This window comes from Carcharhinus amblyrhynchos, chromosome 20, assembly GCF_965287045.1.
Source record: "Carcharhinus amblyrhynchos chromosome 20, sCarAmb.v2.hapA, whole genome shotgun sequence".
In the NCBI taxonomy this organism is placed as follows: domain Eukaryota; kingdom Metazoa; phylum Chordata; class Chondrichthyes; order Carcharhiniformes; family Carcharhinidae; genus Carcharhinus; species Carcharhinus amblyrhynchos.
Genome location: NC_137343.1, coordinates 46064960 through 46081123, shown reverse-complemented (window position 1 = coordinate 46081123; position 16164 = coordinate 46064960). Strand labels below are relative to the sequence as shown.

General features: G+C 41.1%; 1 protein-coding gene across 2 annotated transcripts in view; it reads left to right on the top strand.

The window, feature by feature from the left end:
• Positions 1-12522, top strand: part of ypel1 (yippee-like 1) — a 40383-nt gene extending 27861 nt beyond the window's left edge. For both annotated transcript variants that reach the window (XM_080208514.1, XM_080208515.1), the window contains exons 4-5: positions 7654-7762; positions 10115-12522. In XM_080208514.1, coding sequence (XP_080064640.1) covers positions 7654-7762; positions 10115-10204 — 199 coding nt within the window. In that variant the 3' untranslated portion in view covers positions 10205-12522. The remainder of the gene's footprint in view (positions 1-7653; positions 7763-10114) is intronic.
• The last annotated feature ends 3642 nt before the right edge of the window (positions 12523-16164 follow it).

The following is a 16164-nucleotide window of genomic DNA, read 5'->3' as shown; positions in this document are numbered from 1 at the left end:
TTAAACGCTTGAGTGTGTTAAGTCGTTCTGTAGAGAGATTTTCAGGGTTGCATAGAAACATGCAGTCTTTGGGTCAGAGGCTGTGGGTGATTTTGTCCATTTTAGAAAAGATTCCCCTGGGAATCTGCCCTCTTCTACACTGTTACCTTGAGGCTGTAATCATAGTGGATTTTCCAGTACCCTACATTGGTGACTATTCTCTATTCACAATGGTTATAACATTGGGAAACTTTGTTGGAGTCAGCTATTGTGACTGTAATTTGCCAGCAAGTTTAATGTTGTTTCTGTACAGTTTGGTGGTTCGTAGAATCAGAATCTATAGTGCAGAAGGAGGCTATTTGGCCCATCAAGCCTATACTGACAACAGTTGCACATAGGTCCTATCCCCATAACTCCATGTTTACTCTCCTAATGTCCCTGACACTAAGGAGCAATTTATCATGACCAATTAACCTAACCACATCTTTGGACTCAGGAATGATAAAACCACACTGTTAAAATCATGGAATTACATTGGGTACTGCAACTGTAAACGTACCTATTTTAAAATACAGTACATGGAATGTAGCTATGTTAATTCCATGAATTATTGTAGAGCCATTAACAGCATTGTTTGATCTTTATTCAGGGAAGGCTAGAGAAGGAGCTTGGCATTAATGTAGAGGATCAACAGTTGGTGGGGAGAAAGAGTGTATGATAGAATAATCTGCCACAGCTTCTGGGAAGAGCAGGCTTGATGGGTTGGATACCCTTCATACTCTTATTTGTGACTATACACAAGTGCTTCAAAGCTTTGTGTGACTCTCTAAGGCACCTTCCACTCTGCCAGTCTAACAACTTCCTTGAGGTAGAATCTTTAAATATTACCACAATTTTTCTTTTCCCTCTTTTGGAATGTCCATATTATTTGCTGCTTTCCCACTAGTGTCTGCTGTGCTTTATTCTCATGAGTATCAGCAGGCTGCTTGGCTCAGGAAAATGTGCCTCAATCACCTCTGAGACATGCACACACAGGCAATTTTCACTAGATAATAACTAATGGACCTGAAATCCTAGCTCATGCTGCCCACCTCCCCTAGTTCCAGAGACTAGGCAAACTGAGTCCCAATAGCTGCTCATGGTATGATTGCCTCACAAGTGGAATTAGACCCCTTGGTCTTGCAATTCTTTTTTCATATTACACCTGGGATTTCTAATTCATGTCAGTCATTTTAAATGTTCAAAAGTAATTTGCTGACTACCCAGATTGTGGTTATACACAAAATTGAGCATTTGGCACAAGTAACTGCTGCAAGCTCATTACTACTTATTGGCAAGTTGAGGAAATTTGAAAGGGAGGATTCTTTCCTGAGATGCCCCTTCGAATAGGATAACAATGCTCTTTAGTATGTTCGAGTTCGGATTAGTTTGTTCATCCAGTCGTGCAGTGATGAACGACCTTGAGGCCTTGACTTGGTTTGGAAGATAATGCACTACGCTGTAGAACACTTGTAAACCAGGGAGACTTCCGATACTGAATTGGCTGGTCTTCACTTGGTAGGTGTTTTCTGACTGGCTCCATGCCTGTAGGCTGGGATCAGAGAAGGAGGATAAAGTGATGGGCCAGACTGATTTGGTCCAGTGACTATGCTGTTCCAATAAGATTGAGCTGGGCTGCATTGTCATACTTGAGCAGATATGGATATTTGGTTTGGGGGGGGTGGTGGTGAACAGCTGGTTTGTCAGATCTGCCATGGTATAAATTTAATTTCTTTTCACTCATCACCTCACTTTGTTTTTGAGGTAAAAAAATCAGAAAATCTTGGGCTTGTTTGAGGAAGCTCCACGAGCTTTAGGAATTTCCCAAAGGCATTTAAGCAAGCTGGAGGAAACTGCTGCGACTGGGCAACACACCCCTGGTTGATCTCATCACTTGTGGGCAGAATTGCCAGCCATGCTCTGAAGTATTCAGAAGTATGCTGGATATATGTGAATTCCTATTCGCTGAATGTGCTGGCAACTAATGCCACAACTAGTGAGTCTAAAAATACTTCTGTATTTATTTTAAATATTTTGCAGCTTAAACACCTAGCTGTCTCCAGATGATTTAGATCAAATAGCCTATCCATTTAAATGAAATGTAATGATCTGTTTTAAAGAATTCAATAAAATCTGATTTGAAGTGCTTTTCCTGAAAGGAAAAACCAAAGTCTCTCTACTTACCTTGATAATTAATGACCCTTGGATATCAATTTAGGGTAGAAACCTGTTTCTAAACATTTTCCAGGCCTCTTAAAAATCCAAGTACGTGAAGGGATCAAGAATTAGGAGTAGGCCATTCAGCTCATCGAGCGTTCTATAAGATTGTAGTTTCAATGAAGTTCTCCTGTTCGCCCCCTATTTCTGAATCTATCTACCTCTGCCTTAAATATTCTACGACCCTGCCTCTCCAGCTTTCTGGCAGAGGAGTTCTACAGTCTCTTAATCCTGAGGGGAAAAAATGATCTCTGCTCGCGTTCGTCTTAAATGCAAAACTTCTTCTGGTCTCTCCTATAAGGAAAAACATCTTGTCACCATCAATCCTGTCAGCTTCCCTCAGGATCTTGTATGTTTTGTTAAGATCACCTTTCTTCTGAACTCCAAAGAATACAAACCTAATCTGTCCAAACGATGTTCATAACATTTCCTCTGAAGAATCAGTTGAGTTAACCTAGTTCTCCAGTTCACTTTAACCAGCTCTGTTTTCATATCCTTGTAATTGCTATTATACAAGACTAAAACTGGACTTCAACCTACTCTTACTCCATACTGAATTCACAATTAAGTCATATAATGATCACTGCTACCTAAGATGCCTTTGCTATGTGATTATTAATTTATCAACCCCGTCTCATTGCAAATTACTAAATCTTGAATCGCCTTCTCTCTGGTTGTATAATGTGCTACTCTAAAAGTGCCGCGAAAGCATTCTGTGAACTTGCCTTTCAAGCTATCTTTGCCAATCTAATATGTAGATTAAAATCATCCATGATTATTGCTGTACTTCTGTCACAAGTCCCCATTATTTCTTTCTATATACACCATCCTACACTGTTTATTGTTGGGAACATTTTCGGCAACAAACACTTCTGTTTAACTATCAAAATCCAGTAAAAATAGCCCAAGGAGAAAGCTACTATCACTTCAGTGAGGCATACCACATGACATATCTTCCACTCTGCTGTGGAACTTCAGACAATAGGTTGTTTTTCTGGTTTAACTGGGTAGTTGATTTAAAACTTTTTCTGAAAACAGACTCTTTGGGTTGGCTCTAATGCTGCTCACTTTACCTCCACCACTCTCTTCTCAGCACAGAGTAGCACTCCAGAAGGTCTTGTATGGCCACTGCTCAGGGCTCTCAGCATCACTCCTCGTACCTTTTGCTTGTCCATTTTGATTCATTGTCTTTAGCCCTTCTTTGAAACTGACCTTTCCCAGAATATAAAAATCTTTCGAGATCTCCCTATTTGCCCCCATGTTCGTGTCAAATAAAATGTAATAACCTTGCATTATTTGACATTTTCATAATTGTAAAACTTCTTACTACCCATTGAAACTTAGCATCTAAAAATCCAAATCCTTAATTATCTCCTAATGCAAAGTTTTTTTTCATGTTTATTTACTTCAATTTTTAGAAAATTCAACTTGTCCATATTTACTTCAAGTGCATGCCTTTCACATAGAGACTACTATGATGCCCTGTAGACCTTGTAAACAACGTGGGCAGAATATAGATGGAAAATCGGAAGGGGCTAAGAATGGATTTTTGGGGATACACAAGAGGTAATTGTGTAATGGGGAGATAAATTACTGAAGTTGATTATTTGTCTCTGAATGGATAGATAATGCAACCAGACAAGTGTCTACCCAGGTGCAACTCATCCAATTTGTCCTGTAGGTACCCTAATACCAGAAAGGCACAGAAATGCCTGTCCTTGCAATTGAATCCCCTATAATTATTGCATTCCCAATTTTTCTCCTGTGTAGCAGAGCCAACCGCAATGCAACAAAATTGGCTGTTTTTGTTTTCCCCTGAGAGGCCATCCCCCCGATTAGTATCCCAAGAGGTATATTTGCTTTACAGGGTAGTTAAGAACGTAAGAACATAAGAAATAGGAGCAGGAGTAGGCCATCTAGCCCTTCGAGCCTGCCCCGCCATTCAATAAGATCATGGCTGATCTGTCGCTGCTCAGTTCCACTTTCCTGCCCTCTCCCCATAACCCTTAATCCCCTCTCTTATCAAAAACCCATCAACCCGCTTCTTAAAAATATTGAGCGAGGCAGCCTCCACCACTTCAACGGGCAGAGAATTCCAGAGATTCACCACCCTTGGAGTGAAGAAGTTCCTCCTCAACTCCGTTCTAAACCGCCCCCCTTTTATCTTGAGGCTGTGCCCCCTAGTCCTACTGTCTTTTTTGAGCGGGAAGAGTCTTTCCACCTCTATCCTATCCATCCCATTCATCATCTTATACGTCTCAATGTTATAGGAGATTCTTGTTTTGCCTGTCTGGTCCTCTTGCTTTGCCTGGCGGTCATCAATTCCCTGCCTGTGGAGCCTTAACCTACACTGTGAGCACTTCGCTATACATGTTATCAACAATACTCTCTGGATGCACTACAGTGCTCACAGATGCAGCTCCAGCTCCTGGAACCCAGGCTTTCAGGAGCTGCAGCTGGTGGTACTTCCTGCATGCTAGCCCCTGGCACTGGTAATGTTTTCAGCTTCCCACGTAGAACTGGAGGAGCACATCATGGCTTTGAGCTCTCCTGCCATGACCTATCCCTTAATCTTTTTGGAAGATAGTTAAAATCCAATAACAATTTCTCTAGGGCCCTTCTTCCCTGGTCCTCGTGATTAGAGTATAGCCGTTATAAACTATAATCCACAGAATAAAGACCTTACAAGCTCTAAGCAATCAAAAGCAGTAAATAATTACCTGACCATACTTGCCCAATCAGCTGCTTCCTTTCGCCTTGCATCACTTATGAATCCTAATATCACCTCATGAGCTCCAAACTCCAATCTAGCAATTTGATTTCTCACTGCACTTATGTTTCCAATCTCCTGACCATCAGCTGTCTCCGTTGCAGTCTCCACTCCAGTTCTAGGTGATGCTGACTGTCTGTCCCAATGTCCTCCTCTTGCATTCTCCTCTAGGTGATACTAACTCTGTCCTGGTGTCCTCCCCTCTCATTCTCCTCTACTGTTATTAATGGTGATAGAGAGAGTTTGCTGTGGCCATGGTCAGAGGATGTCACTTGACTTTTGATTAGGGCAGAACTATGTAATGTGGGACTGGAAATGCAGGATAATACCTTTTTTGATTTTTTTTTACAGGTTTTGACCAATATAGATCTTCCTTGCTTGCATTGGAGCAAGTGTGTTTTCCACTCTCATCACTCCCCAGAATGCTGGTTTCTGGGATATTGTACCGGGCAATTTGTGTTGAGTATGTGTCAAATGTGAAGTGGGAGTGCAGAATTCATATTTCTGTTGTGGGGATAGGGTACTCACTAATGCTTAACCACTGTTTTTTAATCCCTCCAATAGTCTCTTAGTATCTATTATTCAATAGTTTTTTTTTAAATAATGCTTGTCCTGGCCAAGTTGGCTTGACTCCTCTAAGTCCTTCCCTGTTCATCTGCATGATTTTCTCTTGCCCAAATGTTTCCACAAATGTACTTTAAGTCTCTTAACACTGAATTATACTAAGTTGTGGAGATGCCAGCGTTGGACTGGAGTAAATACAATAAGAAAGAAGTCTCACAACACTAGGTTAAAGTCCAACAGGTAATTTCTGAAATCCCATTCACTCGATGAAGCAGTGCTTTGAAAGCTAGTGGCTTTTGCTACCAAATAAACCTGTTATACCAAGTTGCCAGGGCTTGGTGGTCTGTATCCTAAAGAGTATTACAGGAAGTGACAGTGGAGATTTTGGATCCATTGGTTATAATGGTCAAAATTCCCTGCATGTGGGCAAGGTTCCAGTGGATTAGAAAAATGCTAATTTTTTTATCCAAAAAGGGAGGGAGGCAAAAAGTAGGAAACCGTAGACTGTTGTTGGTTAATTGTTAGAATATGAGAAATGGTTAAAATCCATGACTAAGGAAGTTAGAACAGACCTTGTAAAGTCAAAACACAACCCATCAGAGTTGGTATAGTTTTAGGAAGGGTAAATCATGTTTAATTTGCTGGAGTTCTTTGAAGATGTGTCAAGCAAAGTATATAATGGGGTTCTTGTAGAGGTGGTATATCTGGACTTCAGGAAGGCATTTGATAAGGTTAATACACATGGTGTTAGGGGTAATTTATTAGCTAACTGACAGAAGACAGAGTTGGGATAAATGGGTCTTTCTCTGGTTTGTAAGATCTAACTAGTGAGGTGTTAGAGTTTGGTCATCAGGGCCCCAACTATTTACAAATGATATTAATAACTTGGATACAGGGATAGGAGATACTATAGCTAAATTTACAGATATCAGTAAACTCAGTGGGATAGTAAGTTGCAATGAAATAAGAAATTTACAGATCAATATGGATAGGTTAGATAAGTGAGCCAAAATGTGGACTTTAAATTCTCACTTATCCAAGTTATCCATTTTGGTTGGAAAAATGGAAAGGCAACTTATTATCTGAATGGAGAGAGATGTCGAAGCAGAGAGATTTGGGTGTCCTTGTGCGTAAGTCATATTAAAACTGGTATGTAGGTTCAGCAGCTAATAAGAAAAGCAAATGGAATTTTGGCATTTATAGCTAAAGGAATAGAGCATAAAAGTAAGGAAGTGTAGCTGGAACCATACAAGGCAAAGGTGGGTGCAATGTGTACAGTTTTGGACCCCTTATTTGGAGAAGGACGTGGTGACATGAGAGGTAGTTCACTAAATTGATTTCAGAGATGAGGGGTTGTCTTGAGAAAAATCGAGCAGTTTAAGCTTGTACACGCTAGAGTTTAGAAAAAGGAGGAGATCTAATAGAGATATAAAAGATATTGAGAGGAAATCTAATTGAGGTATACAAGTTGATAAATGATATTAACAAAATGAGTGGGTAATCAAGAACAAGAGGTCATAGTTTTAGGGTAAGAGATGGCGGGTTTAAAACATAGATGAGGAGAAACTACTTCTCAGAATGAACCTGCGGAGTTCACTGCCCCAGTGTGGTGGATGCCAGTACATGGAGTAACTTTGAGAAGGCAGATTTTTAATTAATAAATGGGTTCAAGGGTGATGGAGAATGGGCAGGAAAGTGGAGTTGAGGCTGAGGTGAGATCAGCCATGATTGTATTGAATAGTGGAGCAGGCTTGAGGGGCTGAATTGCCCACTCCTGCTCCTAATTCTTATGGAGCAGCTTTATAGAAATCTAATTTTTTTTGCATTTCACAAGCACAGGTACACAAGGGGTATCCTTTTTGCTACATTGCACTAGCCTCTGCATACATACAGTTTACCTGCATTCTACACTGGTATAATATGGAGCAGGCATGGATTCCAACGTATAACGTAACAAGAGTTTGATGCCTGTGGGTGTGTTGTGGGTCTGCAGGCTTTGAAGTCAGAGTGTCTGTTGTGGGCTCTGCAGTGCATATGTGGTGTGACGTGCAGCAGACTGAAGACTCTGATCTTTCCCCGTGCAGGGTGAATGTGGGCTGCGGCCCTGCTGAGGAGAGAGTGCTGCTGACGGGATTGCACGCTGTAGCAGACATCTACTGTGAAAACTGCAAAACTACTCTGGGATGGAAATACGTATGTGTCTCCTTGTTCTGATTATATTTTGCAAAGTTGCTCATTTCCATTGCTGGTGATGGGTATAGGGTAGTAACACTGGAGAAAAGGATAATGCAATTCTGTTTTCCTTTTCATGTCTCGTATCTTGATGAGTCAGTAGTGTTCCCACGTGTGCTGACAGGAGCTGTGCGGAGCCCTGAAACTTTGTTGAGATGAAGCAGTGTGTTATGCCACTGGGTTGAAGAGAAAGCACAGAGTATTTGAACATGCTGAGCAGTCTTCTCCAACCACAGTGCCACTGTGAGGTGTAATGTCCTTCATATGTCTTGGTGACCTCTTCAGGAGAGGTCTCAGCTGGACTCTAGGGAGAGATGTGGCATCTGATCACATCTGTCAAAAAAGGCATATGTTTTGAGGAATGTGGGGTGGAACCAAAATGAAATGGAGCCTGTAATTTGGCTCCAGATGTATGAACCAATTAAAGGAGTGGAGTTCTTGCACTCTTCCCTTCACTCTGTACAGATCCCTTTTCCTCCTGCCTTGAATCTAGCTAGTGTAGGCCAGAACCGTATTTTTCCCCCGCGTTTAAAGCTTCTCTGTGACATCCACTGTCTGACCAAAACAAAATGTTGCAAATGCGGGAAATCTGAAATAAAGACAAAATGCTGGAAGCACTCAGCAGGTCAGGCAGCATTTGTGGAAGAGAGAATCCCTTTAAATTTTTCTCTTCCACAAATACTGCCTGACCTTGTAAAAGGTTTTACAGCATAGAAAGAGGCTTTTCAGCCCATCGTGTCTGTGCTGGCCATCAAGTACATATCTATTCTAATCACATTTTCCAGCACTTGGTCTGTAGCCTTATGATGGCATTTCAAGTGCTCATCTAACTGTTTCTCAACTGTTGTGAGGGTTCTTGTCTCCACCACCCTTTCAGGCAGTGAGTTCCAGATGCCTATCATGTTTTTTTTCTCAAATCTGCCCCCGCTAAATATCCTGCTCTTTACCTTTAATCTGTACCTCTTGATTATTGACTCCTCTACTAAGGGGGAAAGTCTTCTTATCTATAATCCCTCAATTTTGTACATCTCAATGAAGTCCCTCCTCAGTTTTCTTTGCTCTAAGAAAAATAACCTTAAACCCAGCTCTGATGAAAGGTCATCCAGTCTCGAAACATTAGTTCTATTCTCTCTCCACAGATGCTGATAGATGTGCTGAGATTTTCCAGCATTTTCTGTTTTTATTTCAGATTCCATCATCCGCAGTAACTTATTTTTTATCCCAGCCTCTCTTCAGAGCTGAAACGCTCCAGCCCAAGCAACATCCTGTTGAATGTCCTCTGCACCCTTTCTAGTGTCTTTTGTTCCAGCATATTCTGTCTTTATTATCTTTGTCTGGTTTTGTTCAGGTATGACCAAGTAGGCAACTTTCCATGTATGGCATCTTGTAGCTATGTCTGTGCTAAGTTGCTGCCTTCAAAAGGAAGAGGAATTATTCAATACTCCACCAATCTGCTGGGGCCCAACTTACTGTATCAACAAGGTAGTAATCCCCTGATATGAGCCCTATATATTGCAAATGGTGAGCCATTAACTTTGGTAGGATTGGAAGGTTCTGCTGAGTATTGTGCACTATCTGCCAGTGAGATTTCTTTACTCAGCAAGTTTCATCTTGGTGGGTTATCCCAAGGAAATGATCTGATCAAATCACCTGAAGATTGTTTTACTGTTCCCTTTTCCCAGTGTCCATTTACAATACATGTAAACCACTAACCAAACCATTGGTTACCTTAAAACAGGGTTTAAGAAATCTCTACACATTAATTGCTTTTTATTCATATGAATAAAGTCCTGAAACCACAAGTTTGTAGTTATCGGAATACATTTACCAATCAAAAAAATTGATTTTTCTTTGCCTTTTTGGTATTATTATTGGACAATCTTTAATCCCAGCACTAGATTCACCATAGAGACATGGGTACCATGAGAGGGGCACAGATGAAGTGAAGAGGACCATATAGATCTAGAATGGCCTCAGGCTGCCCCAGTGACAGCAGCCTGTCCTTTGGCGGATTAACTGCACACGTTTACATGTAGTGGGTTGGCGATGGATTGGGGGCTGCATTTGCAGAACGAGGAGCACCTGAACACAAAGTGACACAACGTATGCAGCTCTGTAGAGAATTCATTGTTGGGATATTCATTCCACCATAATAGTCAGAGATACCTTTGGGAGCAGATTGCACATCCTGTTAAAATGTCACGGTTCAATCTCCATTTTTCTGCTGGTTAGGTTTTCTTATTTTGGATGTTAAACTGTTATGCACCTATTTTCCTCCTCCCACTGACACCATTTCTCCTGTTTACTTTGCAGGAACATGCCTTTGAGAGCAGTCAGAAGTACAAAGAAGGAAAGTTCATTATTGAATTGGCCCACATGATTAAAGACAACGGATGGGAGTGACCAGAGTGCTATATACCTGTGCTGCCGTTTTAACACTGAGGCTGATCTAATGGACAGAAAATGCTCTGCTATGGGACAGCTCTAACATTTGCTGACTTTTTAAAAAAATCTTACAGCTGAACCATTGATGTCGCCTTGTCAGCCGTTGCTTTTTTTTTAAAAATCTCTCCGTCTAGGTTTGGTGTTCCCTCGTGTGAAACAATTCTTCTATCGATGAATTGTTTTTTTTTTCTAAGCTCTTTACGATTTGAATGAGTGAGGGGGGGAAAGAATTGATTTTTGGGAGTATAGCTTTACAAATGATTGTTCTGAACTTAGCTGTCTTCTCCTCCCCTTTAAACTCCATTGTGTATCTCTTCTATTGCTGTGCATGCTTTTATTCTAGACAACTGGATTAGCTAAACAGCATAGAGAGGGTTGAGAAGGGAGTTTATATATGTATGTGTATACATATGTATATTAATGGGTATGTGTATATATTATACATCTACATGTAGCATTTTTAATTTCAACAGTTGTTTTGGGATTTGGGATAATCGCAGTGTTGTGGCATTAAGATAAATGAATCCCATTGGTTGCGATTGACTCCTCTCTTCCAAATCGTGGCTCGATGTCCAGCATTCAACAACTGCAACGTTGATGGGAAAGGTTAGGGAGAAAGAGGAACCATTTGAAATTGATAAAAAGGACACATGTGGCTGGTTCCATGTATAGTCATACACTAATGCACTGGACAAAACCGGGCGCAAAAAGAGGGGTCTTCTGGGTGTGATATCCATTTTCTACGTGTAGAGCTGGGCTCCCGGTCTGTGGACCGTTAACGACTTAACGGAACGCAGGAAGTTCCTTTGCACATGCCTGGGAAATGGAAGTTCAAAACACACGTGCACGCACGCACACACACAATCAGAACTTTGTTTTTGTTCCTTTTAAAAGAATTATATATTTTTATCTTTGCATTCTCCTGTTCTGATCTCTGCTTCCTGCCACCTAGGTTTTGTTTTGGCAGATGGCCATTCCCTGTTCTTGGACAGATTTTTGGGTGCAATGGTTTGCTGGTTAAATCATTTTTCTTTTTGTCGTGTAGGTGCGCTCACTACTTACAACGGTGCACTCTGCTGCTAAAAGTCTCTCATGCAGTGTTAACAGCAAGGTCCAGCAGAAATTCTGCTTTTTTTTCCCCTCAAAATTTTTTTAGAAGGAAAGGTGATGTTACCAGTGTGATTGCTCTCATCTCCTTTTCATTCTGCGTTCCTATTACTGCTTACATGTAACTTTTTTTTGCCTGTGCTCTTGTCCGAATTCTCATTCTCTGGTGGGGGTGCAATGATTTGGAACTCTTGGGGAATGGGTCCTGGTTACGTGAATGCCGCTGAAGGAGGGAAATATGGGGCCAGTCTGGTTACTGAGCCAATTTTCCAGCAGGGTCACACTAAAGAAATTATATACTTGAAGCAGACTACAGATCGAAAATCTTGTTAAACCAATTTCCCTATATAGATATATATATATATATATAAACTTTTTTTGTACATTTAGAAGAAGAGAAAACGTATTTAAGGTTTTATACATATTTTTACTGGGTAAGTTGATTTGCTTCCCCTACCTGAGCACTTTTGTTCACTGGAACTTGTCTTTTGTTGCGATAACACTTACTGTCTTGTTGTAAGCTGATTTAAAAAGTTTTTTCTTTAAAAATTTCTTTTCATTTTTTAAACCTTTTTGTTTAGAAAATAAATGATGGTGGGGCTGGGGCGGTGGGAGTGGAGGCAGCTCTTCTTGGACCAATTGAACAGACCAATGAGCTGGCCAATCCCAATGTGTTTGTTGGTTTGACCTTCAGAGATGGTTAACTTTTTAATTTTAAACTTCTTTTGATGCGAAAAGATAGCTTTCTGATATTTTTTCCATTATTTTGAATTTTCTTATCTGAGTTTGAGACTTGAGTTGTTAATATACATCCAGTATGGTGAGCATTGTTCTGAAGAGCAATGGTCAGCGGCTGATTGGTACAAAGGCGAAGTGAAATCACAAGTCTGTATGCTTTTCTACAAGGATGATTGATAACAAGCTCTAAAGCTTGTTCTACATAAGAAAGATAAGGATTTTTTTTGTGCCTGAATTCTTTTTAATTTTTGAAAAGTAAACTTCTGAATGCTTTCTTCCCCCTTCCTCCCCCCACCCCCCCACTCCCTTATAGCTATTGGGACTATACATTGCTTTGCTGATCTGTCTTGAAACTACATCAACTTTGTGCAGCAACTCACTGTATTGTACTGGAGTTAAAATAAAGACTTTCACCAAGACACACGCACCCTGTCTGTCAATGTTGGTTGAGGAGTTACTCAAGTGTGAAGTTGAGGCATTAGCAAAGGTGTGAAGTACGCAGATGGAGCTTGGAGCATTGTTGCCATGGCAGCTCTGTCCTTCTGTGCTGAAACAGATGGAAGTGTAATTAAAACATTCCCAAAGATTTTATTTGCAGATAACTCCTTCCCACCTTTCCGCTTCTCCACCCCCCCCCCCCCCCCCCCCCCACCCCACCAACTCCCATATACCCTGGAGTGAAATGTGGTTCCTTTACCATTGCTTGGTAAAATTTTCCTCTTCCCAAATTCACCTTTTCTGAGAGGAAGACAAGGATGATGTGCAAGGTTTAACGATTTGAGAAAACTGCTGTTTTGGAACCATGTGTGGGAAAAATATATTTATTTGAAATGGAGCTTTCCCTCACCATAAATGCTTCATGGGCATTCGGTTTGAAGTAAAGTTGCCGTTATTTTGTCTGTGCACTTTGCCAAAACCAATGAAGTAACGACTAACTTGCATTTGGCAGTTTTTGAGGAATTTCAGTCAGGCAGCCTGAAAGAATTTCTGCCCTTGATAGTGGCCTGGGCACGCTCAATCTCTGGAACTAGGAGGTAGACAGTTACTTTGTTTAAGCATCTCATCTAAAATGGTACAGCTGAAACTGTGGCACTCACTTCTGTATTGAAGTTATTTGGCTGAAGACATCTTTAAAAAAATGACTGCCCATTCCACAAATGGAATGGTTTGACCTGAATCATTAACCTCTTCACAGATCCTCTAATGACAATATTATTTTGATTGCATGTAATCTCTATTTTGGTTTAATTGATATTAGCTGTGAGTAACCTAGGTTCCCAGTTGTTAGTTTTAAATTCCTGTTCAGTATCTGTTGATTTGCGTTCTGGCTACTTATCAAGATTTCCTTCACCTCAATTAAGGTCCTAATGCAGGTTTGGACTTGCTTGCTTGCAATGACATAGTGCTTCTAACGTGTAAAATACTCCAAAGCACTTCACAGAAGAGAAATTTTGATAGTGAGACAGAGTCCATGCTGAGGTAGTTGACCGAAACCTTGATCGAAGGGAGAGGTTTAAAGGAGGAAAGAAAGGAGAGGTTTGGGGGAGGAAATAACGGACTGGCGTGAAATGCAAGAACACGATTATAACCATTGATGCTAAATTAAATATCACTCAAATGTTTGAATTTTGTGTAACAAGTCACTGATCATTTTGTTGAGGCTGTACAAAGATGTGTAATTACCAAACATTTCATCTAGTCCTTTGAGCAGTGTACACCAAAATCATTACTTTTATCCAATGGCTAATCCACTTTGGTAGAAGTAATAGTAGGCGGGATTATTATTTAAAAGGCAAAAAGCTGCATCACGCTATGGTGCAGAGGGACCTGGGGGTCCTTGTGCACGAATCGCAAAAACTCAGTCTGCAGGTGATCAAGAAGGTGAATGGAATGTTGGCCTTTATAGCGAGGGGGATAGAACATAAAAGCAGGGAGGTCTTGCTGCATTTGTACAAGGTACTGGTGAGGCCGCAACTGGAGTACTGTGTGCAGTTTTGGTCCCCTTACTTGTGAAAGGCTATATTGGTCTTGAAGGGAGTACAGAGAAGGTTCACCAGGCTGATACCGGAGATGAGGGGGTTAGCTATGAGGAGAGATTGAATAGACAGGGGTTGTACTCGTTAGATTTTAGAAGGCTGGCGAGATCTTATAGAGACTTACAAGATAATGAAGGGGCTAGATAGGGTAGAGGTAGAGAGATTCTTTCTGCTTAGAAAGGAAAACAGAACTAGACGGCACAGCCTCAGTAAGAGGGGGTGCAGTTTAGAACGGAGTTGAAGAGGAACTTCTTCACTCAAAGGGTGGTGAGTCTCTGGAATTCCCTGGCTGTTGAAGTGGTGGAGGCTACCTCGCTGAATACATTTAAGTCACGGGTAGATAGGTTTCTGATAGACAAGGGAATTAAGGGTTATTGGGAGAAAGTGGATCTAATTCACTTCAGATCAGCCATGATCTTACTGAATGGCAGGGCAGGCTTGAAGGGGCTAGATGGCCTACTCCTGCTCCTATTTCTTATGTTCTTTAACCCGATGCTGGTGTAAACTCCATTGATGTGCAATGGATTTTGGAAACAGGTCAGGGCATCTAGCTTCTTGGGCTTGTTATTCAGCCCAACCAAGCCTCATCACTGATCAATCTCCATTTAGCTACTTTTGCCCCATATTTATTAATGGCTTTGTTAAAAACTAATTAACCTGGTATTGACTTGCATTTTCTGGAGAATTCCAGTCTTCTATCACGTTTTGCATGTAGAAGTTCACTGCTGAAAGGCCTGGATTTAACTTTTGGGCTTTATCCCTGAGTTCTGGAATTGATGGTCTGTTGTGTCTGTAGGTAGTGGCAGAGTTGGAAGCAACAGTCGCCATTGAGGAAAGGATCTGCAGTGCTTTGTGAAATGGAGGATGTGTGACCAGCTCATCTCAGTAATTGGGCTTCCATTATCTGTCAAGTCCCAGAAGCAGCTCAAACCTGACTGTTTGGCTGAGGGCAGTTTTGCACATTGAACATCAGGAAATAGGAGCAGTACTTGAACTTAACAATAGCTTTTATAAAGGGTGTCCAAACTGTCTTGAGGACCAAATGCAGCCTGTGAGCTGGGGAATTTGGGCCATGAAACCCAGGCGTTGTTTTATTCTGGTTTGTTGCTTTTAGGCTTTCAAATGAGATTTTGATCTCTGATGCTGTAAAGTCATCCTCCAGCACTGTTTTAAAGCACAGCAGAATTCCCCATGGTGCCCTTGCCAAGTTTCATCCCTGAGTTAACATGACTGAAAGCAGATCATCTGGCCAATATTACATTACTGTTTAAGGGAGCTGGCTGTGTGCAAATTGGGTGCACCATCACTTGTTGTCACAAGGCTATTGGATGTCCAGCTGTTTGGGATTTGCTGAGGTTGGGGAGGGTGCTATATATAATGAGGCTCTTTATTTTGTGCTTGTTCTTTGTGCTGTTTTGAGTTTTTCACTGCTGGAGGCTATTGTTTGATGCAAGTGCTTCATTAGCCATAATCTTAAATTAGCCGATACAGCAGTTTCGGTAAATGCAAATCAGGTGTTCGTACTTTTAGAGCCATTTTCCGCGACTGACTTCAACCCATTTTGCAATCAGTAGTTCAACCAATGTTAGTGTTAATACAATACTGATCAAAACAAATATAGGCAACTAAGTGTTAGAGCCCAAGGTGGATCGAAGGAGATGAGCCACGGTAACTGGGTGAGGAAAATCAAATGGCACTGGGTGGAACAGCTCCAAGTTACCAATTTCCTTTTTGAATGTAGTGAGTGCCCGATTGAAATGTGTTCTCCGGCATTGTTCTGCACTTTGCATTTTCCTTTGGTTACATGCTGTAGACGATCTAATGATTGGGGGGGCGGGGGCGGTGAGAAAGTTATCAAATGTGGACCTTGCAAGATTTGATTCATGTCTGTTGTGACAAACCACTGCATTGGAGTCATTTCAGAAGACTGAAACTGGCTTCAATTCCTGTTTCTGTCAGTGAGCTCGAGTGTCATGGATCTGTTTGTGCAACAGCCCAACGTTTCTGAATTACTGACATTCCAAGCAACCTTTGGAA